Source organism: Saccopteryx leptura, chromosome 5, assembly GCF_036850995.1.
Source record: "Saccopteryx leptura isolate mSacLep1 chromosome 5, mSacLep1_pri_phased_curated, whole genome shotgun sequence".
In the NCBI taxonomy this organism is placed as follows: Eukaryota; Metazoa; Chordata; class Mammalia; order Chiroptera; family Emballonuridae; genus Saccopteryx; species Saccopteryx leptura.
The window spans coordinates 141,682,237-141,706,184 of NC_089507.1; the positions used below are offsets into that span (position 1 = coordinate 141,682,237).

Genomic DNA, 23,948 nt, shown 5'->3' on the forward strand with positions numbered 1-23,948 from the left:
CTTGATTTTTCATTCTGATTTTTATCCATTATGACCTTTAAGTACATAGGCAGGATTTTGCTGGCTTGGTACATTGCATGGAATAAATTAAGAATGAAAAATGTAAGTGATGTTTAAAAGGAAAAAAAATGTTTCCCTTAATTCTTTCTCTCTCTCTCTCTCTCTCTCTCTCTCTCTCTCTCTCTCTCTCTGTAGAGAGTTGTATTTATCAACAAACAAACCAAAAGATGGAATCTGTCCTTGAAGCCGATGGTTTTGGGAGGTCAGAATGACCGGGCATTCTGTTTAGAGTGGGGAAAAAAACTTATCTGCCAGAAAGCCAAAGATGGAGATATAAATTATTGTTGCATAGCTATGCATTTTAATTTTTAATTTTGACTGTTCTGGATGTTTTGGGGGTTTTTTTTTGTTTTTTTTTTTTAAATAAATTTTTATTAATGGTAATGGGATGACATTAATAAATCAGGGTACATATATTCAAAGAAAACATGTCTAGGTTATTTTGTCATTAAATTATGTTGCATACCCCTCGCCCAAAGTCAGATTGTCCTTCGCCACCCTCTATCTAGTTCTCTGTGCCCCTTCCCCTCCCCCTAACTCTCCCCCTGTCCTCCCTCCCCCCACCCCTGGTAACCACCACACTCTTGTCCATGTCTCTTAGTCTCATTTTTATGTTCCACCAATGTATGGAATCATGTAGTTCTTGTTTTTTTCTGATTTACTTATTTCACTCCTTATAATGTTATCAAGATCCCACCATTTTGCTGTAAATGATCTGATGTCATCGTTTCTTATGGCTGAGTAGTATTCCATAGTGTATATGTGCCACATCTTCTTTATCCAGTCTTCTATTGAAGGGCTTTTTGGTTGTTTCCATGTCTTGGCCACTGTGAACAGTGCTGCAATGAACATGGGGCTACATGTGTCTTCACGTATCAATGTTTCTGAGTTTTGGGGGTATATACCCAGTAGAGGGATTGCTGGGTCATAAGGTAGTTCTATTTGCAGTTTTTTGAGGAACCACCATACTTTCCTCCATAATGGTTGTACTACCTTACAGTCCCACCAACAGTGAATGAGGGTTCCTTTTTCTCCACAGCCTCTCCAACATTTGCTATTACCCGTCTTGTTGATCATAGCTAATCTAACAGGTGTGAGGTGGTATCTCATTGTAGTTTTGATTTGCATTTCCCTAATAACTAATGAAGCTGAGCATTTTTTCATATATCTGTTGGCCATTTGTATCTCTTCCTGGGAGAAGTGTCTATTCATGTCTTCTTCCCATTTTTTTATTGGATTGTTTGTTTGTTTGTTGTTGAGTTTTATGAGTTCTTTGTAAATTTTGGAAATTAGGCCCTTATCTGAGCTGTTGTTTGAAAATATCATTTCCCATTTAGTTGGCTGTCTGTTTATTTTTATATCAGTTTCTCTTGCTGAGCAAAAACTTTTTATTCTGATGTAGTCCCATTCATTTATCTTTGCCTTCACTTCTCTTGCCATTGGAGTCAAGTTCATAAAATGTTCTTTAAAACCTAGGTCCATGAGTTTAGTACCTATGTCTTCTTCTATGTACTTTATTGTTTCAGGTCTTATATTTAGGTCTTTGATCCATTTTGAATTAATTTTAGTACACGGGGACAGGCTGTAGTCGAGTTTCATTCTTTTGCATGTGGCTTTCCAGTTTTCCCAACACCATTTGTTGAAGAGGCTTTCTTTTCTCCATTGTGTGTTGTTGGCCCCTTTATCAAAGATTATTTGACCATATATATGTGGTTTTATTTCTGGGCTTTCTATTCTGTTCCATTGGTCTGAGTGTCTATTTTTCTGCCAATACCATGCTGTTTTGATTATTGTGGCCCTATAATATAGTTTAAAGTCAGGTATTGTAATGCCCCCAGCTTCATTCTTTTTCCTTAGGATTGTTTTGGCTATTCGGGGTTTTTTATAGTTCCATATAAATCTGATGATTTTTTGTTCCATTTCTTTAAAAAATCTCATAGGAATTTTGATGGGAATTGCATTAAATTTGTATATTGCTTTGGGTAATATGGCCATTTTGATTATATTTATTCTTCCTATCCAAGAGCAAGGAATATTTTTCCATCTCATTGTATCTTTTTCGATTTCCCTTAACAATGCTTTGTAATTTTCATTATATAGGTCCTTTACATTCTTTGTTATGTTTATTCCTAGGTATTTTATTTTTTTTGTTGCAATCGTGAAGGGGATTATTTTTTTGAGTTCGTTTTCTAATATTTCATTGTTGGCATAGAGAAAGGCTATGGACTTCTGTATGTTAATTTTGTATCCTGCGACCTTACTGTATTGGTTTATTGTTTCTAATAATCTTTTTGTGGAGTCCTTCGGGTTTTCGATGTATAGGATCATATCATCAGCAAAAAGTGATACCTTTACTTCTTCTTTTCCAATATGGATGCCTTTTATTTCTTTGTCTTGTCTGATTGCTCTGGCCAGAACTTCTAGCACCACGTTAAATAAGAGTGGAGAGAGTGGACAACCCTGTCTTGTTCCTGATTTAAGGGGGAAAGCCTTCAGTTTAGTGCCATTTAATATGATGTTAGCTGATGGTTTATCATATATGGCCTTTATCATGTTGAGATATTTTCCTTCTATACCCATTTTGTTGAGAGTCTTAAACATAAAATTGTGTTGTATTTTATCAAAAGCCTTTTCTGCATCTATTGATAAGATCATGTGGTTTTTGTTCTTTGTTTTGTTGATATGGTGTATTACGTTAACCGTTTTGCGTATGTTGAACCATCCTTGAGATTCTGGGATGAATCCCACTTGATCATGATGTATTATTTTTTTAATATGTTGTTGTATTCGGTTTGCCAGTATTTTGTTTAGAATTTTAGCATCTGTATTCATTAGAGATATTGGTCTGTAGTTTTCTTTCTTTGTGCCATCCTTGCCAGGTTTTGGTATGAGGGTTATGTTGGCCTTCTTCTTCAATTTTTTGGAAGACTTTGAGTAGAATAGGAACCAAGTCTTCTTTGAATGTTTGATAGAATTCACTAGTATAACCGTCTGGGCCTGGACTTTTATTTTTGGGGAGGTTTTTAATAGTTTTTTCTATTTCCTCCCTGCTGATTGGTCTGTTTAGGCTTTCCGCTTCTTCATGACTCAGTCTAGGAAGGTTGTATTGTTCTAGGAATTTATCCATTTCTTCTAGATTGTTGTATTTGGTGGCATATAATTTTTCATAGTATTCTACAATAATTCTTTGTATATCTATGATGTCTGTGGTGATCTCTCCTCTTTCATTTTGGATTTTATTTATTTGAGTCCTGTGCCTTTTTTCCTTGGTGAGTCTTGCCAAGGGTTTGTCAATTTTGTTGACCTTTTCAAAGAACCAGCTCCTTGTTTTATTGATTTTTTCTATAGTTTTTCTGTTCTCTATTTCATTTATTTCTGCTCTGATTTTTATTATCTCCTTTCTTCGGCTGGTTTTGGGTTGTCTTTGTTCTTCTTTTTCTAGTTCCTTAAGGTGTGAAGTTAAGTGGTTTACTTCGGCTCTCTCTTGTTTGTTCATATAGGCCTGAAGTGATATGAACTTTCCTCTTATTACTGCTTTTGCTGCATCCCAGAGATTCTGATATGTCGTATTTTCATTTTCATTTGTCTGTATGTATCTTTTGATCTCTGCGCTTATTTCTTCTTTGACCCATTCATTTTTTAGAAGTATGTTGTTTAGTTTCCACATTTTTGTGGGTTTTTCCCCCTCTTTTTTGCAGTTGAATTCTAGTTTCAAGGCTTTATGATCAGAAAATATGCTTGGTACAATTTCAATTTTTCTAAATTTGCTGATATTGTCTTTGTGGCCCAACATATGGTCAATTCTTGAGAATGTTCCATGTACACTAGAGAAAAATGTATACTCTGTCGCTTTGGGATGAAGTGTCCTGTAGATGTCTATCATATCCAGGTGTTCTAGTATTTCGTTCAAGGCCACTATATCTTTATTGATTCTCTGTTTGGATGACCGATCTAGAGCCGTCAGCGGAGTATTGAGGTCTCCAAGTATGATTGTATTTTTGTTAGTTTTTGTTTTAAGGTCAATAAGTAGCTGTCTTATATATTTTGGTGCTCCTTGGTTTGGTGCATATATATTAAGGATTGTTATGTCTTCTTGATTCAGTGTCCCCTTAATCATTATGAAGTGACCATTTTTGTCTCTGAGTACTTTTTCTGTCTTGTAGTCAGCATTATCAGATATGAGTATTGCTACACCTGCTTTTTTTTGGGTGTTGTTTGCTTGGAGTATTGTTTTCCAGCCTTTCACTTTGAATTTGTTTTTATCCTTGTTGCTTAGATGCTTTCTTGTAGGCAGCATATAGTTGGATTTTCTTTTTTAATCCATTCTGCTACTCTGTGTCTTTTTATTGGTAAGTTTAATCCATTTACATTTAGTGTAATTATTGACACTTGTGGGTTCCCTACTACCATTTTATAAATTGCTTTCTGTTAGTTTTGTATCTAGTTTGATTCTTCTCTTTTGTTTTTCTATCATTTGTTTCTGTTTGTTTGTGTTCCATACTTCTTTCCTCTGTTGCTACCTTTTTTAAGTCATGTGTTTTTGTGGTGGTTTTTTCAAGGGTGGTTACCATTAAGTAATGAAAAGGGTACCTACCATATTCATTGTAGTACCCTATCTTATAAGTATTTCTGCACTTCATCGTCCTTTGCTACTGTTAATCTCCATTCTCTCCCCCCCTTTTTTTTTCCTTTGTTGTCACAGTTTAAGTTTGGTTTTATTGTGTTCTTGGTGGAGCTGTTACTTGTGGTGTTGTTTTCTTTTGTTCTTTGAATCTGGTTGGAAAACCCCCTTTAGTATTTCCTGGAGTGGGGGCTTTCTCGTGATAAATTCTCTCATCTTTTCTGTATTTGTGAATGTTTTTATATCTCCTTCATACTTGAAGGATAGCTTTGATGGGTATAGTATTCTTGGCTGAAAGTTCCTCTCTTTCAGGGCCTTAAATATTGGGGTCCACTCTCTTCTAGCTTGTAGAGTTTCTGCTGAGAAATCTGATGATAATCTAATAGGCCTTCCTTTATATGTTGTACTCTTCTTTTCCCTGGCTGCCTTGAGAATTTTTTCTTTGTCATTGGTTTGTGTCATCTTTATTATGATGTGCCTTGGAGTGGGTTTGTTGGGGTTAAGAAAACTCGGTGTTCTGTTTGCTTCTTGAATTTGAGGCTTTAGTTCTTTCCACAGGCTTGGGAAGTTCTCGTCTATTATTTGTTTGAGTATGTTCTCCATTCCATTTTCTTTCTCTTCTCCCTCTGATATACCTATTATTCTTATGTTATTCTTTCTGATGGAGTCAGATAATTCCTGTAGGGCTTTCTCGTTTTTTATTATTTTTGAGTCTCTTTCTTCTTCTCTCTGTTGTGCCTCAAGTTGTTTGTCTTCTATTTCACTAATCCTATCTTCAATCTGGGTTGTTCTGCTAGCTAAGCTTGTTACCTCGTTTTTCAGCTCGTGAATTGAGTTTTTCATTTCTGTTTGATTTGTTTTTATAGTTTCAATTTCCTTGGTAATATATTCTTTGTGTTCATTGAGTTGTTTTCTGATCTCCCTATATTGCCTTTCCGTGTTTTCTTGTATATCTCTGAGTATTTTTAAGATTTCTATTTTAAATTCTCTGTCATTTAGCTCCAAGGCTTCCAATATGTTAAGTCTTTTCTCCATAGATTTTTCCACATCTATTTGTGTTACCTCTCTTTCTTTTGTATCCATAATATTCGATTTCCTCTTTCTTATTGGCATCTGCGGGTGGTCTTGTTGATAGCACACCGGCGCACTTTCTCGCGGCTTGAATGAACGTCCCTGCGGTAGCTTCCTCCACACCCTCGTCTCTCAGATTCGAGTGATAACAGTCCTTTTGCTTTCAGTTTGCTCCGAAGATAAATTTTCCTGTTTCTAGTTGATAAATTTGTTGTGATTTTGGGGAGATCTGTCGGACGCGCTGCTCACGGCGCCATTTCCGTGACGTCACCCCGGTTTGTTTGTTTTTTAATTGATCTATGGACTCCTCTGCACATGCCCTCTTAGCGAATACTTACTATTCAGGCTCACCAGCCATTGCACACCCATCTGAGGAAACCTGGTGGAGTCCGAACCAGATGGGTTGTGTTAAGCACGCAGCTCCTGAATGGGACGCACTGGAATGAGGGGTGGGGGAGAGGCTGGGCAGGAGCACAGCCTTGTGGTATCTTAAATCCTTGTTTCCCACTGTTCCGCTCTGTTTGCCTTGTTTTCCAGGGATCCTCAGAGCCTCGACCCACCAGAAGTCAGCAACGCAAAGCTCCAGTATGCCGGGTGGGGCCCCAAGGGCCAGCAGCTGGTAAGCAAACCGCCATCGGTGACCATGTTTTGAACTGGCTGGACTAGCATGTTTATAGCCGGACGGTGGCTCACTGTCCCTGGTCCAGGTTGTGTGAGTTACGTTTTGGGTAACAGGACACCAAGATGCTGCTAAATGAATGTTTAATCAGTCCACCAGGGAGTCCTCAGGGCAGAGACAGCTTCAGATGGCATAAAATGCCGGGCGAACACAGCCGTTATGGGGTGGGCTGTGCGGAGCTCGGGGGAGCTGGAGGGTCCTCAGGGAGGGTCCTTGGAGGTGGTGGGAACAACGGCCCCAGGGGAAGGTCCTGAGGAGTGTTTATAGGCTCAGCTTTCCCGCCCAGAAGAGGAAGCCGACTTACTTATAATCTCCCAGGGCACAAAAGCTGTGGTGTGCTGGGTCTCCTTGGAGACAAGAGAATAACAGTAACTATGTCTACCAAAATGGGGGTGACTTCAGCTAGACCTGATGGAGACTCACCTCGCTTGCGGCTTGTAAGGTAGACCCTAAGACGCTTTTCCAGGGAAAGTCGTGGATATAGAAGGTCCATAAAGGAGAGGCAAGTAATCCTTGTTTAAGTGGCTTTTTCACTAAAAGGGTCCATATCGCTGCCCTCCTGAGAAGGTCTCCGGGGCAGGCAGACTGGGCCCTCAGACATTCGCCCAGGCCCGAGAACTCCCGGGGTGACGGATGTGGTCAGCGGTGCTCCATGGGAGAGTCTGGGAAGGCCAGTCCTGCAGTTTGGGCCCAGTGTCGACACTCATTTTTCACTCATTCGACTGTGGCCATGATTTCCCCGTGGAGACTTCCTGTGTCCGAATGCCCCACCCGACTCCCGGCGTGCGGAGGGCAGGCATGGCTCTAGCCCACGGAGTCCAGCTCAGACTCCCGGCGTGCGGAGGGCAGGCATGGCTCTAGCCCACGGAGTCCAGCTCAGACTCCCGGCGTGCGGAGGGCAGGCATGGCTCTAGCCCACGGAGTCCAGCTCAGACTCCCGGCGTGCGGAGGGCAGGCATGGCTCTAGCCCACGGAGTCCAGCTCAGACTCCCGGCGTGCGGAGGGCAGGCATGGCTCTAGCCCACGGAGTCCAGCTCCTGAAGGCAAAGGCACCTCCCAGGGCATTGGCTCCCTCTCTGTCACTGGGGTGGCTTCGTGACACCTTAGCTGTTCATTGACTGCTTTCTCATAGGTGCCTTGACTGGGAGCCTGCAGCTGAGCCAGTGACCTCTTGCTCAAGCCAGCGACCTTGGGCTGCAAGCCAACGACCATGGGGTCATGTCTGTGATCCCACGCTCAAGCCGGCAACCTTGTGGTTTCGAACCTGGGTCCTCTGCATCCCAGGCCGATGTTGTATCCACATTTGCCACCACCTGGTCAGGTGTAAGAAAACTAAATTTTAAAGGTCAAATTATGAGTGTTTTAGTCTCAGCATTGTTTTTCTGCCTTCTTCACCACTCCATTTTATCAAAAGAGGTTATTTTTCTTTCTAACATGTCAACAGGCCAAAGAGAGCATGGGTGACGTCACCCCCTTGGTAGCATTTGCGCGCGCGCGCGCACACACACACACACACACACACACACACAGGACGGTGCTTTGACACATTTTTTTTAAGAATCATAAAGGAATCAGAAAACTCCCAAGTTGAAGATGTTTTTGGTGCTCACACTGGGTCATTTAAAGAAAAAAAGGCTTTTTTTTTTTTAGTGTTCTGGTTTCTGCTTCAAAGGAGAAAAGTTGTGGTTTTTTTAAAGAGCCCATTAACGTTGTAAAAATGCATGCTGCAGCAACAACAGTAACAAGCCGTCGCATATTGAGTACTTACCTTCATACCTCTAGACGAGGTGTCCGATGAGAAGCTCGTTCTTGGAACACCACAGTGCTGTGCTCAGGAACAAAGGGCAGACAGGCCCTGGACCTGAGGAATACCCTTGTCCTCTGTGTCTCCCAGGTGTGGTGTCTGTGGAAAGGTTGGGAGCTGGGGACGGAGACACCATCAACTCCCAGGTGACAGCGAAGTGCAGACAGAAAGACCGAGTGGGTGCCATGCACCCTGCGGCACGGGGCAGCCCACAGGGGGGCAGGGTGACAGGTGCAGCCAGAACACCCGCCTCCATGCTGGGAATGAGCAGCAGAAACCCAGGAACCAGCCAACTTTAAACCTAGAACTCCCGCTTCGGAAACACATCATCGGTCTCAGAATTTAAAGGCCCTTGATTTGAACCTGAGAAGGAGAAGAAAGTTTCATTGAGTTTGCTGTTTTGCAAGGGCTGTGTCCATACAACAGATTTGGGAGTCAAAAAGGCAGCATCCTCAGCTGAAGTCTGGCACCTCGGGAACAGCAGGATCCCACTAAAGGGGGACAGGAATGCGTGCGCTATAGGGGACCACCATGGGGGTTAGGCCAGTCTATGGAGAGTGCGTGGCCTGGAGTCTCGTATGAAGATAAGTACTCGATACGCGATGGCTTGTTACTGTTGTTGCTGCTCTTAGGATGATTGAATGAAGAGAAAAATAAGAGCTGTATCCACGGAGAGGTGGGTGGCTTGTGTCAAAAGGTGAAGTGAGGGGCCCGGACAGGCGTGCAGAGAGGCCCGTCTCTCCTCTGACTCTCCTGCAGCGCATAGGGGGTCAGGGAAGAGCGGTTCAGAAAACAAACAGGCAAGTGCTGTTCTTCTCAGCCTTCAACTTCACGTTGGTTTGCAAATGCCGGTCTCTTTGGAAGAGGCCAAGATCGGGTGACAGCAACAGCCCCCTCCTGGGCTGCCACCCTCGAAAGCATCCCTTGAACAGAGAGAATGTGTTTCTTATACAACAGCTGGGCACTAGGGCCTGGAACTTGCCCATCTTCTAACTGGAAGCCTGTGCCCTTCCAACGCTATCTCCTCGCCCCGGCCACCAGCGACCACCACCCTGCTCTCAGTTGCCATGGGTATGGCTTCTTAGATGCCACAGGTGAGGGCGGTCATGCAGAATTGGTCTGTCTCTGTCTGACTGACAGAATGCTGGTTATGTGACGAAGGAGGTGTGTGTTCTTCCACTTTGTAGTCATATGTTGCAACATGGTATGGTGATCGTTTTGTAACACCTGCAATTTGTATGTCATCCTGAGTCGATTATATCTCATTAAAACTAGGGGTTGGGGTGGGGTGTGAACTTGAGAAAAGCCTGCTCCCTTCTCCAAGCCCTCCTGTAGAGCGGGTTGCCCCGTTCCTGGACCTCCCACTGGTCATCAGGGACCAGTGTAGAAATGGCATGGTCGACCTCCCCTTGGTCACAGCTGTCTCCAAGGGCACTGCCTGTCAGCCAGTTCTCAGTAACGGGGCGGGGGGTGCTGGGGGTGGCAGGGAATATCTTATCAGCATTGACAAACCCAGTGAGGGGAGAAAGATTGATTTTTTCCAGCAAGAAGAGATTATATCATGAAATGTCACATCCATGGAGAGGACCAGACTGCAGTGACATCCCATTCATAACATAGAAAGGCCTCTAATCAGTTTGGGTTAATTTAGTATTCATTGTAGAAAACATTCATCATGGGCACCGAAGTCTATGACAGTAGCCAAGAAATTAATTCCTGGGGGTGGAAGTCACTTCATGTGACCCTCCAGGAAGGGATGGAGCCGGCGTGGCAGGCGACTCGCTAGCTCGCCAAGGGTCCCCTTCACCTGGAACACAACATAGTACCATTGCATGGCTCTGTGGGAATCCACTGCTGTAATATTCACTTACACTCAAGTAAATAAGCCGAGTTTTTGGTAAATAATCTGTATGGACAGGCCAACAGAGCAGAGCTACCTCCGCCCATAACTATGGAATGAAGAGAATCAGGACAGATGACTGGGCTTTCTCTTTCCCCCAGTAGGCTCTCTGAAGAACTGAGATTTCAAAACACAAAAGCTACTTCAGACCCTGGTCAGTGGCTCAGTGATTAGAGCATTGACCTGGCATGTGGATGTCCCAGGTTTGATTCCCTGTCAGAGCACACAGGAAAAGCACCCATCTGCTTCTCCACCCCTCCCCCTTCCCCTTCTCTCTCTCTTTCTCTTTCTCTCTCTCTCTCTTCCCTTCCTGCAACCAAGGCTCAATTGGCACAAGTTGGCCTCGGTCACTGAGGATGGCTCCATGTCCTCTGCCTCAGGTGCTAAGAAGAGCTCAGTTGCTGAGCAACAGAGCAACATTCTAGCATTCTAGATGGGCAGAGCATTGCCCTCCTAGTGGGCTTTCAGGAGGTTCCTGGTCAGGGCGCATGCAGGAGTCTGTCTCTCTGCCTCCCTTCCTGTCACTGAATAAAAAATAATAAAAATTTTTTCTTGAATACAGCAGCAATAATACATTCATTAAAAAATGAAAAAGAAAAGGAAAATTGTTGTCTGGGATGGGTTTTAGGAATTCCACTCAACAGACACATGCCCAAGCCATGTGAGCATGTGAGGGGAAGGTAGAGCTGTTTGTTTTGGGGTTTTTTTGTTTTTTGGGTTTTTTTGGAGGTAGTGTTGGGTTGGGGCACGAACAGTACTTAGGCATGACAGTGCCTTCTATGCCTTTGGCCTCAAAGCACCATGCAAATGTGACCTTCCTCCCTGTCTGCGCGGCAGACCCGTAAGAGGTCTCTCCCAGAACTCAGTTGGAAGCCAGACGGAGGTTTGGAAACTGGGGCCTGACCTTGTGGTGAACGCCAGGTCTGGGGACCAGCTGCATTCTCTCCCCCCTCCCAATGCACTACCTAATTCGATTGGGCTGGAAGCAGTGTATGATTTCCTTAGGAAGAATCTAATTTAGAAGGGCGCTCACATCCGCCTGGGCCATATTAGGTTAGAGGATTTCAGGGTGATCTGTCAAAGATGTAAATGCAGGACCCGAGTTCTGCATTAATGGAAGGGTGCCTTGAATGAGCAATCCCTTAGATCAGGGGTTGGCCCCTTTTTGGCTGAGAGAGCCATGAACGCCACATATTTTAAAATGGAATTCCATGAGAGCCATACAACGACCCATGTACGTTATGCATTATCCAATAAAAATTTGGAGCCAATCGGCTCCAGCCATCCGCAACCATGAATATGAGCGGTAGGAGATGAATGGATTGTAATACATGAGAATGTTTTATATTTTTAACATTTTTTTTTATTAAAGATTTTTTTGCGAGCCAGTTGCAGCCATCAAAAGAGCCACAACTGGCTCGCGAGCCATAAGTTCCCGACCCCTGCCTTAGATCATGTAACAAGGCGGTTATAAATTAAAAGAACCTTTTGGACAACAAGGGTGGAGGGTGGAGACCACAGTGACATTGCAGCTCTGGGCAGAGACCCGTCACGTCCACCGTGGGACCGGGCGTTGGGAGGTTTATCCAGTCGCCTTGGAACATGCAGCTCAGAATTCTCCTCAGTGCCCCGTCATGGGCTTTAATGGACTGTTTTGCGCATGGTTCCCTTCTGGATGGGGAGAGCGCACCTCTTTGTGGTAATTCCTGAGACATTGCACAATTGGAAAGTGCCACGGTAACGGTCCCATCTCCTCACCCATCTGGAGTAACAGTGGCTCAACTATGATAAGGCTGTCGGTCCCAGTTACTGTAACCATTCATCACCAGCTACTTTGTTTTCATTCACCTCTGAATAACTTTATTTCCCAAACCCAGCGGAAGCTGTTTGAGGGAAAAAATGGTTTTCATTACATTTGGACCATCCGCGGCCCGTGGTTCTGTCTGTGTTGAACTGGGGGGGGGGGGGGGGGGGCGCAGGTTTGCGACAGGGGAAATAAATAAAAGCACATGTCAGATTTATGGGTACAAGGCCCAGGATTCACGGAAACTAGGAAAACTTGACATGTTCTCCCCTAGAAAAGACAAACTACGCGTCAGGTGCTTAACTAACTTGGCCGTTCGGGTTATGCTCAGCGTGGTGGAAGTAGTGTGGGTTTTTGAGTCAGACATTTTGGTTTTTTTTTCTAAAGTGTGCGTTACTCTGTGAAAGAGCTCAGAACAAAGATGTGTGCTGTCCCTAGTAAATCATGTCAGGAAGAATGGCTGAACCGAGCCTTCTGGATTCTTTGCTTCTCCGTGGGAATTTCCCAGGATAAAAGCACCCCCATTCTTGTCCGAAGGTGATTCTCGTCTGCCTCCTATCAGAGGGAAGAGCCAGACCTCACTGTAGTGTGTCCCTCACTCATTTCTCTGTCCCCCCACTTCCGACTTCTTCCCCACTGGTGATTATGTCCAGATTGATACACATCACAGAAACGAGATGCCCAAAAGAAACTATTTAGCTCCCTCGAAACAAGAGGCACCCACGAACCTTTTGGAAACATTGTAGCAGCATCTAAGTCAACTATTTGCAAATGATTCCTCCCCCCTTTTCTTGTATATACACTTCCCAGGGCTCCTCCTTTGTGGCATTTCTTTAGCCCTTATTGATTATTAGAAATCAATTATCAATGCTGGGAGGTCATCATACCTCCCTTTTTTTTAAGCAACCTTTCTTGATCCAGGTGTCTCTGTGCCCTTGGACCTGGTGATTCCCACAGTCTGCAAGCTTTCATTGCATTGATCTGTCTCCTGGGGAACACAGGCGTCTACTCACGATAAAGAGTTACACTGGGAAGCACAGGTCACTGATGAGTGAGTTTAAAAAAAAGAAAGAAAAACGACCCAGTTTTATTAATGTTAGACTGTTTGTTCTTATGTACATTATGGCTAAGATCTTATTCAATGCTTTTCACATAAGACGAACAATTAGCAGATTAGTGAATTGATTTTTCTGTTTGTCCTTCCGTTTGGGAACCCCAATCACTTATCTGAATGGTTTTAGTTTTTACCTTACATGGCTTCGATGGCCATTCACAGGTGGATTTATGTTTTACAATTTCCTCAGTTGGGCCTGACTGGAGAGTGTAAACCGCATACATCCAGGCCAGCACGCCTATACAGCATTGCCCACTGAGGTGCCCACCTGAGCCTGCAGCCCAGATCTGTCCTACATCCATCCCCGTGGGCGCCATGCTGGCTGCACCCGGACGCGGCTTAGCCCTGACCTGAACCCGCCCCCTGCTTCCGCCACACCTGCTGCGGCTCTGCTTGCAAGCCGCCGCTACCCAGTGATAGCTACTACCCAGTGAATGCCCACCCTCTCTTTGGTGCCCGAGTCAGAAGGCTGGCATTCTCCCAACTTGACCCACCCGCACGTCCTGTGAATCTATTTTCTTGACATCATGAAGACCCATGTCTCCTCCCCACGCCCACCAGCCCCTCACACCCGGATTTTTATATGGCTGCTTGTTCACTCTCGCTCCCCATATCTGCCCGGAATACTCTCAGTCCTGCGACCGAGGATGTCTTATCCATTTTCCTATGTGAAAATCTTCCCTTAACCCTCCTGGAGGGGCTCTCCCTGACATCGACAGCTGTCCACCCCTCCCTGTCTGAGGACCCGAATGTACCCACCCTTGGTCACCTCGGCACCTTTGTGTTCCCTGTGCCTTCGTCTGGAACAAACGCGGTTCCATGCCTGCCCCGGCCCCCACCTCCTCTGCCTCTCACATTTCAGCTTAGTCTTCCCCGTCTTCAGGAAATTCTCCCTGGACCCACCCACACCCTTCAGCCAGGATTGGGCAGGAGAACCCCTCTGCTTGTCCACCACAGCGCCATCACCGTCCTCACCTCTGTGGTCACGGCATGAGGTTGTGCCCGGCATCCTTACTTGTCTTCCCCAGATGCCTGTGAGCTCCTGAGCACCCCCTCCGGTCACTGATGTATTTAGTCTCCACCCCATCGTGTGGACTTGACATTCAGTACCTATTCAGTCAGTATCAGAGGCGGACTGAGGAACTCACTCAAGGCAAAGCACTTAACCGCGGTGAAAATTGGTTACCTTTCCTCACCCGAAGCACAAACCCCAGGCTCACTGGTCATCTTGTTCTGTAGTTTCGCCTGTTGCAGAAGGCGGCTGACTTGACTAGGGTAGACCATCACTTGTAATGTCCCTCCCTGACACCTTCACCTTCCCAGACACTGAACAGGTCATAATCAACCCATCACATCAGGTTCAAGCTCTTCAGGCTCAGTGAGATTCCAGTAAACTTTCAGATTTCTTTTTAAAGAAAATAAATTATAATTGCATGTGCCTGCACTTCTTTAATTAACCTCATTTTCTCCTGAGCCAGGCAAGTCATCTTTCTCTCCATTAACTGAGAGATATGACTATTGAATGGAGCACACGTTATTAAATGGTTTCCGAAGTCACTGCGATTGTTCCTAAATCCACTCGCCCCAGGACCAGGTTCCTGGCGGACTTGGGCCTGGCAAGTTCCCGCTTCTAATTTCCCTTGGTCCCTGGGTGACGAGATGAGCTGATTCAAAAGTCTTCCTGTCAGAAGGCACAGAATGCTAAAAGTGTCAAATAGCCCCTCCATGGGAAAGCGAAGCAGCCATTGGAGATGGGCAAAGGAGAACAGACCCCCACTGCAGCACGCCCCACGGTATGTCGCTTTGGCCAACGCCCCACGCCTGGTCACATCTTTTCTGAACGGTAACTTGGTGTCAGAACAGAGCTGGCCTGCAGAGACACTGGTTGCTCTGTCATAAAGATTGTACCGGCGGAATTACAGTTCCTCAGTGAAAATCCTGTCCTCCAACGACCCTGATACTGGCCGAGGGTTCGACCACCTGGTTGGTGCACATTTAGGGGAGAGGTTTATGGTGGTAGGTGAGTGTTGAGCAAGGTTCCTAATGCAGCGACCCTGGCTTTCATAGAGACCACTGCTCGGGCTCCGTGCCCAGCGCTTTGGGCATATTTGGATGAGGGCGGGGTGTAGGTGTTCATATATTTAACACCCCCTTCCATGTGCTCCAGTGGGCAGTGCGCATTGAGCATCATGGGTCTAGGAGGGGGCCCAGATGCCTCTTTAATTAACTTCGAAACCTCATGATCACCGACCGTCCCAACTTCACACCACAAAATATCTTGTGAGATTCTGTTTTCAGCCCCCCGGCCAATACCAAAGACCCGCGATCCAATCCGTATGAAATTGCTAGTCATCAAACTCTTCCCTGTGAAACCATCACTCTCCAAACAGGCTGTTGTGCTCTGGAGGGTCCACCGGGCAGATGAGAGCCACACGCCGGCTCCCATTGGTCCAAGCCCGCCAGTTCCATTCCAAGTCGAGATCAGGGTGTGACGATGAGAGTGTCTGTCTTCTCTTCCTTCCGGCCCTCGGTGAAGAGCCGTCACCCGTGTTGATAGATGTTCTACGCAATGTCCACCACATGTGTGCGGTTTTCTCCAATCATGCCTGCCAGTAACAGGAGCGTACTAAGGAATCTACCAGCAGACATGCTGGGTCTCAGACAGCGAGTCAGTCGTCACTGGGTGGCGGCATCTGTTGGGATGTCATAACTGATACCCTTTATTTGGGGCTGCTCCTAGTGTGCTGATGGTCACGCGAGGCGTTTCGCCTACATTGTCTATTTTGTCCTCCATGTCTGCACTCTGCGGTGAGTAAATCAAAGTTCAGAAAAACGGGAATCATTCACGGACGAGTGGTGAGGGTGGTGGCACGAAAGGCCACGTGCCGGCCGCTTTCTCCTCCCCAAACTGCTAAGTGTCTGAGCTCTGTGTCCTCGATTGAAAAGCCAGAACGACTGATCTCAAGACCAGATGAGCGCATGTCTATGAAAAGTCTTTGAAGAAAAAATACCAGCATCTCTTAAATGCCCTACAAATAGAAAGCATTATCATGGCTGTGAAGGACCGCATTGGTATTCGAGACCATTGTAAGAACTTTTTTTTTCTTTTGCAAGATCTACAAACGGGGCTGTTTCCCGATAGAGTCTCTGGTGTAATTAATCTGGGCCCCTTATCTTTCTCCCTACTAGCCTCCTAAAAGGAAATGAAACATTGACCTGACTGATATTTCCATCCAAGTTCTCCATGGCTTCCACAAAGGAGCTGTGAGAGCCCCAGATAAGACCCGCTGAGCCCCCAGCCCCTCCTGGAGAGACGGGTCCGTGCATCCAGCAAGACAGACTCACGTGAAGGGGACGCTCGGAGCCCTTTCACGAGAGGATTAAACAAAGAAAATTCTGAACGCCCCCCTTTTCCCTTCCCCAGGAACGGGGTGGGAGGAGGGAGTGAAACATTTTTTTTAACGTTCGACAGGTAAGTATTTCTTTTGTTTCAGACGTGTGTTATAGCATCTGAACTACTCTTAGAATATAGAGGACAATGTTGTCACATCCTCCTCCCGTTCTTCACGCAATGCTTTACAAAGACCAAAGGACACGTGTGGAGGGTGAAGGGTAATCAAGCAATGCTGTCCACTTTGCCGCGCCATGGAGACTGTGACCAAGACTGGCCCCCCACCCAGTTCCCCTTCCCTTCCCCCCGTGGGGCAAGTCACCACTCTGAACGTGCTTCCTGCTCTTCGACTGCTTTTCAAATACAGTCCTGACCACATACCTGTGAATCCCTAAATAACTCATCATCCCTGTTCTTCATACCTGGATGTGAGTGGCTGCTGCTAACGGTGTACCCTCCCTATGTTCAATGCACTCAGCACCGTTTGGGCTGTTTGTGGATGTCGACCCCACGCTGCTGTGCTCGGGGACTTTCCCCATACTGGCTGGCACCCCATTATACAAACATGTCTGTCACAGCACGTCCATCTGGCCCCCGATCTGCAGATGGGCTCCTTGTTTCTTGTGAGTTTTTAAATGTGTGTGCCGTGTACATGTTCGTTCATGCCTCCTTAGTGCCTGTTCGCCACAGTTCCTGTGGGCTTTAATTTGCATGTATCTGATTACTAGTGAGGTGCCTGTCTTTCGTGTGTTCACCACGCCTCCTGGTCCATGGCCCGTGACCTGTCTGTGCCTTTTGCCTGTTTTTCTTTAGGGTTGCTTGTCTCTTGGCTGTTCTTATGCACCGTTTCTTCGTATATTTTGGATTCTAATTATTTGGTCTGGTTTATGACTGCCAGTATTTTCTCTCCTTTTCTAGCTCCTCTCTCCACTCTCGTTTGGATATACCCGGGTAGGAAAAGGAGGGTGATGTCCGGGGCTTCCAATTTATTATTCCTTGGTGGTTGACTGACGTTCTGTGTGTCTTTTTAAGGAAATGCCTCCCCGCCCTGAGGGTGTGAAGGTGGTCTCTCACATCCCCTTCCGACATTTCTGTGACGTCATCTTTTGCCTTTTTTGTCCTGAATCTGCCTGACATTGATTTGTGGGCAAGGCATGGAGCATACTTACAATTATTTTTTTTCATAGGAATAACCGATTGTCCCAGACCCAGAGCGTTTACGGAAAAAGCACCCCCCTCCCCATTTCCCGACCAATCTTCAGGGCTGCCTTAGTCCTTGAACTCTCTGCAGGTGTGGGTTTGGTTCCAGGCACTGCAGGATAGATAGCTCTGTCAGGAAAACAAACCCGCATGCTTTAGGACAGGCAGGACGAGAACTAGACAACAGCTGTTATTCCATCTATTGGACTAGTTGGTACAGCTCATCCTCTGTCCACCATCTGAAGGGACATCATGGCTGTCTTTGGCACTTTGCACACACACATGTGTATATGTGAGCATACATGCATAGGCAGTCCCACACATACACAGAGTTTAAAACAAGTTTGCAGCCCTTTTAAAAACACTTGTGGGAGATCAGTTGTAATTGCATTCACTGTCTACACCAGTTGAGCGAGAATTTGTGAACCCACTTTTGACATTTCCAGTACATCATGTAGTTGCTAATTTATCTACTTTTCAAAAAAAAAGTCTTTTACAAAAGTTTTATCATATCCTCTATAAATTTCTGGCAAATGTTTGGTTTATGTGTATTCTTAGGTATTGGAAAATTTGGGAACTATTTTATATGCTTTTTTTTTTTCAATAGAATCTTTCCAATGTGATTTGCTGGCAGATAGAATTGCAATTGAATTTTTTTTCCCTATTGACTTTTGTATCCAGCCATCTTGCTGACACTCATTTAATTCCAATAATCTGTCTATCTATGGTTTCTTCTGGAAGATGGATGTGGGCAGTCATCTCCTCTCTAGATGACCACAAAGTTGTTTCGTCCTTTTTCATTGTGCCCTCTCTGCTGCTTTGACCTGTCTCACCCTCCGGGACCCCGTCCTCAGCTGAACGGAATGGTGGTGTGGGAGCCCAGCCCTCGTTAACAGAAAGGCATTCGCGGTTCACCCGTTAATGAAGGTGCTGCCGGCTCACTTGCTAGATGCCCTCAGTCTGTCCTCGGAATGTCATTTCCGGTTCTGTCTTGCTCAGGGGTTTGGTTGGTTTCTTTGTTTTTGTTCAGTTGTTGCTCTAGTGGCTTCTGTTCTGTCTTCCTTAATGTTGACTGGATCCTAGGTTTGGCGCGTTTTCTGTGTCTAATGAAATAGATGATCGTGTGGCTTTTCTCCCCTAATCTGTCCATGAGACATGTTGTATTTGATTGGTAGAAAACCAGCCTTCCATTACTAGGATCAAAACAATTGGTCATGATGCATTTTCTTTGTAGATGTATATTGTGCTGCATTTTCAAACACTAATATTTTTTAAGGATTCTTTTTTTTTTTTCGCCTCTGTGTTCATGAGTGAAATCGGTGGACTTGTGGCAAATTACATTATTGCATTTGACACAGGTCACTTTGTTAACATGGCACTTACGTAGGGACCAACACAAAACTAGGTGTCCATGTATGTGACTTAGGAAGCCAGCTGTCATTCACCAATTAACTTCCACAGTTCTACCAACCCAATCCACCAAAGAGCAGTGATATCCATTGACGGTGCTTGGGTTTGTCCTGAAACTCTACGCCAACCGAGTCACAGTGCTGGCACTGACGAGGCCTGTCACCCCGTGCCAAGGGGTGACTCAGGTTGCCGCAATTCCTCTTTACCTGACCTGCTCAAAGTCCTTCTTTGGGACAGCACAGCCTGGTCTTGTTGTCACGTTGCTTGGCAGGAAGGCGTGACTTTACGTCATCACATTCATGTCCTTTCTCTCCTCGCCGGCCCGCAGCCACCGACCTGGTACCACTTGGCACCAAGGCCCTCGTCGACATCAACTCAGAAACTAAGATTAAATAGGTGGCGGGACTCAGTTAGTTAGTCCTCCAGGTGGTCGAGAACATCACATATTCATTTTATTCAGATTTGCATCGAAATGAACATCTGAAACTTTAAAAAAAAAAACCTTCCAAAAGCACATTAGATTCTTGGTGGTTGTCACTCCATTTAAGAGACATCCCTCTGGAGTGTTTCTCCAGAAGGCACTGTTAGTAAGTAGGTTGGGCTGCCTATGAACAGCCTTCCACTAGGAAGGCTCGCGTGATAAATCTATAGATAGACCCCCACCCCGTGCATAATAAGAAGGGTGTTGGGCAAGTCCCACCTGACCTGGGGGACTCTACCCAAGACTCGACTCGTAGACATCACCACTTTTCAAACTGACTCGCAGGAACTATCCCCCACTGTGAACTGAAAAGAAGGGTCCATGGGATCATGCTGCTCTGGTGACCTCCACCCAGAACTGCCCCAGCTGTGGTCAAGTGGTCCGACCAGGACAAGCCACCTCCAACCGGGACCCTCCCTTCAGGAGGTGAATGGGAGCCTCCCGTCATCCTACAGAAGGACCTCCGTATGGCTGCCTTTATACTCATTTTAACCTGATTTGCAAAAAGGAAAGGAAAGTGTTGAGGACAGGGTAAAAACCAAAAAAACCCTGCTTTCATTTTCTGAGATCTCTGCCCCGTTACGGCCAGGGTCCTAAGCCCGATTTATTCAACAGTATTCAGATGCCTTCCATACGCCCAGCTACTACTTGCCTTAACAGGAAGGACTCCCTGCTTGCGAGGAGGGGAATTCTGAGCTCCCATATTTACCCTAAACAGATTAAGCAAGACTGGTAAAACCCCATAATTTCTGTTTCAAAATGCACCATCTCTGGTAGGCATAAGGGTGACTCTCTCGGGGTCCCCGTAATGAACAACTCAGAGGTGTTTTGACACTTGATGCCACTCCAATGCTGTTTCCTGCAATTGTTTTTCTCCACAGGACGCAGGCAGAATCCCTGGACATTACAGAGCATAGTGATGCATGTTCAGGAGGCGGTCTGCTTGCCACATGTAGGGAGAGAAATTGAAGCATACGATGAAGAAATCACTCCAGGCCCTGGCCGGTTGGCTCAGCGGTAAAGCATCAGCCCAGCATATGGAAGTCCTGGGTTCAATTCCTGGCCAAGGCACACAGGAGAAGCACCCATCTGCTTCTCCACCCTTCCCCCTCTCCTTTCTCTCTGTTTCTCTCTTCCCTGCCCACAGGCAAGGCTCCATTGGAGCAGAGCTGGCCTGGGCGCTGAGGACGGCTCCATGGCCTCTGCCTCAGGTGCTAGAATGGCTCCGGTTGCAACGGAGCAACACCCCAGATGGGCAGAGCATCGCCCCCTGGTGGGCATGCTGGGTGGATCCTGGTCGAGCACATGCAGGAGTCTGTCTCTCTACCTCCCCACTTCTAACTCCGGGAGGGTGAGGAAAAGAAATCCATGTTCAGTTCTCTTTCCAGCGTGGTCGTACTGACCTGGGGACAGTCTCTGACTTCGCCCAACCCCTATTCACCTCCCTTTTTAACAGAGAGGGTGTCAGCCTCGGCCTCTGGACCGGGCAATAGACCTGAGCAGAATTACTAATAACGTTTTGGGTTTGTTGTTTTTTGTTGGGTTTTTTTTTTTTGCATATTCTGTGCCTACCTCCCTTTCCATAGTGAGTGGACAGAAGTTCCTTTTACACTAGCGATTAAAAAAAAAATTCTGTTAATGACCATTGTTTACCTAAAAATAGAATCCTTTTATTTTTTTTAATTTAAATAAAATGAATGTAGCAGTGGTGCTCCAGTTCTTCAGCAAATTCTACAGGTGGTTGGCAGCCGCTGGGAAGCAACCCTACAGTGGAAGAATCCGCCCACCCCACCTCCACAGGACTGTACATAACCATGGCCCCAAGCCTCAGTTTCTCCCTCTGTGAACAGGGTATAAAGCCCTCAGGGAGTGCTGTAAAGGTTTCTGAGACAACCCCTCATCAGCCTTCCTTACTTGACGCCATAAATATTGGTTCTTCTCCTTAGCCACTGATGCGGAGGAGACATTGAATAATGTCTTGAGTTTGGGCCGAGATATAATAACTATCTTCTGCCCAAATGGTGAGAATAGGAGAGAATGGGAAAACATAGACGTTGGAACCGGACCACCCTATTAGCTTTCCTCAACACGGAAACATCAGAGTTGGTTTCTTCATCCATCGCAGGAGGGTGATCCAGAGTCTGGTTTTGCATGGTGAATGGGGGGGGGGGGGTTCCAAGGAAATATATATGAATTAAATCACACCGCAGTCTGTGCGTCACATCTGTAATTGGCACTCAAAAAAATAGTGGCTTCTTTGTCACTGTCCAGATTTGGGGATTACTACCGAGGTCCTGTCCTCCTGTGGGAGCTGCCTCTGTCCATCAGGTGTTGTCCTCGTGTGCAGAAAACAGTCCCGTTGTTTGGAGGGAAGTCATTATGTAACCATCTGGGGTGAAGCAGCACTGACCTGTATAGGGGTCACTCTTCAAAGCATGGAGATTTCGGTTTTCCCATTGTAATTTGGGGGGTTCAGGAGCAGCTGCAGATGCTCTCACCCTGTGAATTCGAGGTTCTGGGCACTGGACGCTCATGAGCTCACTGTCCTTTTCTTGGGTGGTACTTTCATTCAGGAACTGTTTAACTCTCCTTTGTTTTTCTAGTCACTGTTCCATTCTAGTTTTTGTGAGAGGGGTCTCTTTTAAGGATTAAAGAGCAGCCATTTGTCTCTGAAGAGGAGGTTTTGCAAGGCGGTAGCTTCTAAACTGCATGTGAACTGGGGTAGAGCTGTGGCAGTCCGGCCGGGGAGCGAGAGGTGCCCAGTGTCCCTGAGGCAGAGAGCCCCCTCGAGTCCTCTCCAAGTCCCACTTCTGCGATGCTAAGTGACACTCACACGGCTAGACCAGCTCCGAGGAGTTAGAGATTTTTGCCTTGTCTTGAACATTTTCAGCTCACTAAAATTTCAGAGCACTGATTTTTCAGAAGTGCTCATTACCAGGCTCGCGGCAGAAGGTCGGCTGCATATGAAAGTAGTTCATCACCTGCTCCTCACTGAGCTCAAAGATGTCCTCATGCAGCCGAGCCAGCCGTCCAGATGGTGGGAGCAGGGGAATGGGGGTCACCCCTGGCCCCTGTGGCTCACAGAGTCGGGGCCTCTTCTGAACCAGACGGAGCACTGGTGCCTAAGAGGCCATTCTCCCAAAGCAGTGACAGCCACACCTGTCTTTAAGAGAAGTCTGCCCATCGGGAATTGCAGAGAAGATGTCACACTGGGTTCTAGAAGGTTCCTGACCCTGTGTCACAAACTCTTACAATGTGGGCGTTGGAGTTAGTGGTTCCCCAAAGGCCCTGATCATGGTATTTAGGGACGAAAGGGGAAGTGGACATGGAATGCGTGTCCACCATGAACTGTGGCTCTTCCCAAGTGCCTTAACCAGGCCGTCTGGTAGACGAGGAAGTCAGTCTTGGGGGCGCCCTGCGGGCTACTCAGGGTTGTGTCAGGTCCAGGCTGCCTGAGCCCAAAGCTGCCTCCCCCCCAGGAGGTAAACGTGACCCATGCCTGCCCTTCCACCCTCAGCCAGGGCTGTGCCCGAGGGCCAGGGTCAGATTGTGTGTCCTCAGCTGGCCCCACACCCCAGCCCCAGGATGGAGGGTGCAACCCACTGTCCTGTGGACATCCATCTACAAGGAGATGGTGAGGGGACGTAGGACCTGGGCGGGTCCCTTTCTCATGAAGGAACACCTCAATGCCCAGGGCAGGGTGGGTATTTCCGTGACCCCTCCACATCTACGAACCATTGCTGGTTGCTTGGAATATTAATTCTCCATGGACCAGGGGACTTGTTTTCAGACAGAGGCAATACAAAGAAATAACAGAGTCACCAGGAAAGGGGGCGGAGTCCAGGTGAAGCCCTGCTCTGTGAGGGTCCCTGGGGCTCCCAGGTCAGCACCCACCCCGTCTGCTGTGGTGCCCCATGGCCCTGGGTGCACCGTCTGTGGGGTGCACACTGGTGTCCCGTCCTTCCCCCAGACACATGGTGTCCCTCCCAGTGGGGAGGGGTTCCCACTTCTGCCGCCAGCCACCCTTTGGATACTTACTTTTATTTTTTATTGATTTCCCTATTGTAAAAATAGTACAGAGCATAGAAAGTAGAAAAAGTACAGGAAATAGAAAAGAAAACCTCTCCTAACCAGGCGTTGGCACAGTGGATAGAGCATCGGCCTGGGGCACTGAGGACCCAGGTTTGAAACCCCGAGGTCGCCTGCTTGAACACAGGGTCACCAGCTTGAGCACGGGATCATAGACATGACCCCATGGATGCTGGTTTGAGCCGAAAAGTCACTGGCTTGGCAGTAGCCCCCCGCTCAAGGCACATATGAGAAGCAATCAATGAACAACTAAAGAGCGCAACTATAAGTTGATGCTTCTCATCTCTCTCCCTTCCTGTCTGTCTCTGTCTCTGTCTCTCTCTG

At 46.5% G+C, this 23,948-nt stretch overlaps 1 protein-coding gene across 5 annotated transcripts in view; it reads left to right on the forward strand.

Moving 5' to 3' along the window:
* Window positions 1-23,948, forward strand: part of DPP6 (dipeptidyl peptidase like 6) — a 573,115-nt gene that overhangs the window by 466,909 nt on the left and 82,258 nt on the right. For all 5 annotated transcript variants that reach the window (XM_066385521.1, XM_066385524.1, XM_066385520.1 and 2 more), the window contains exon 7: window positions 6,290-6,371. In XM_066385521.1, coding sequence (XP_066241618.1) covers window positions 6,290-6,371 — 82 coding nt within the window. The remainder of the gene's footprint in view (window positions 1-6,289; window positions 6,372-23,948) is intronic.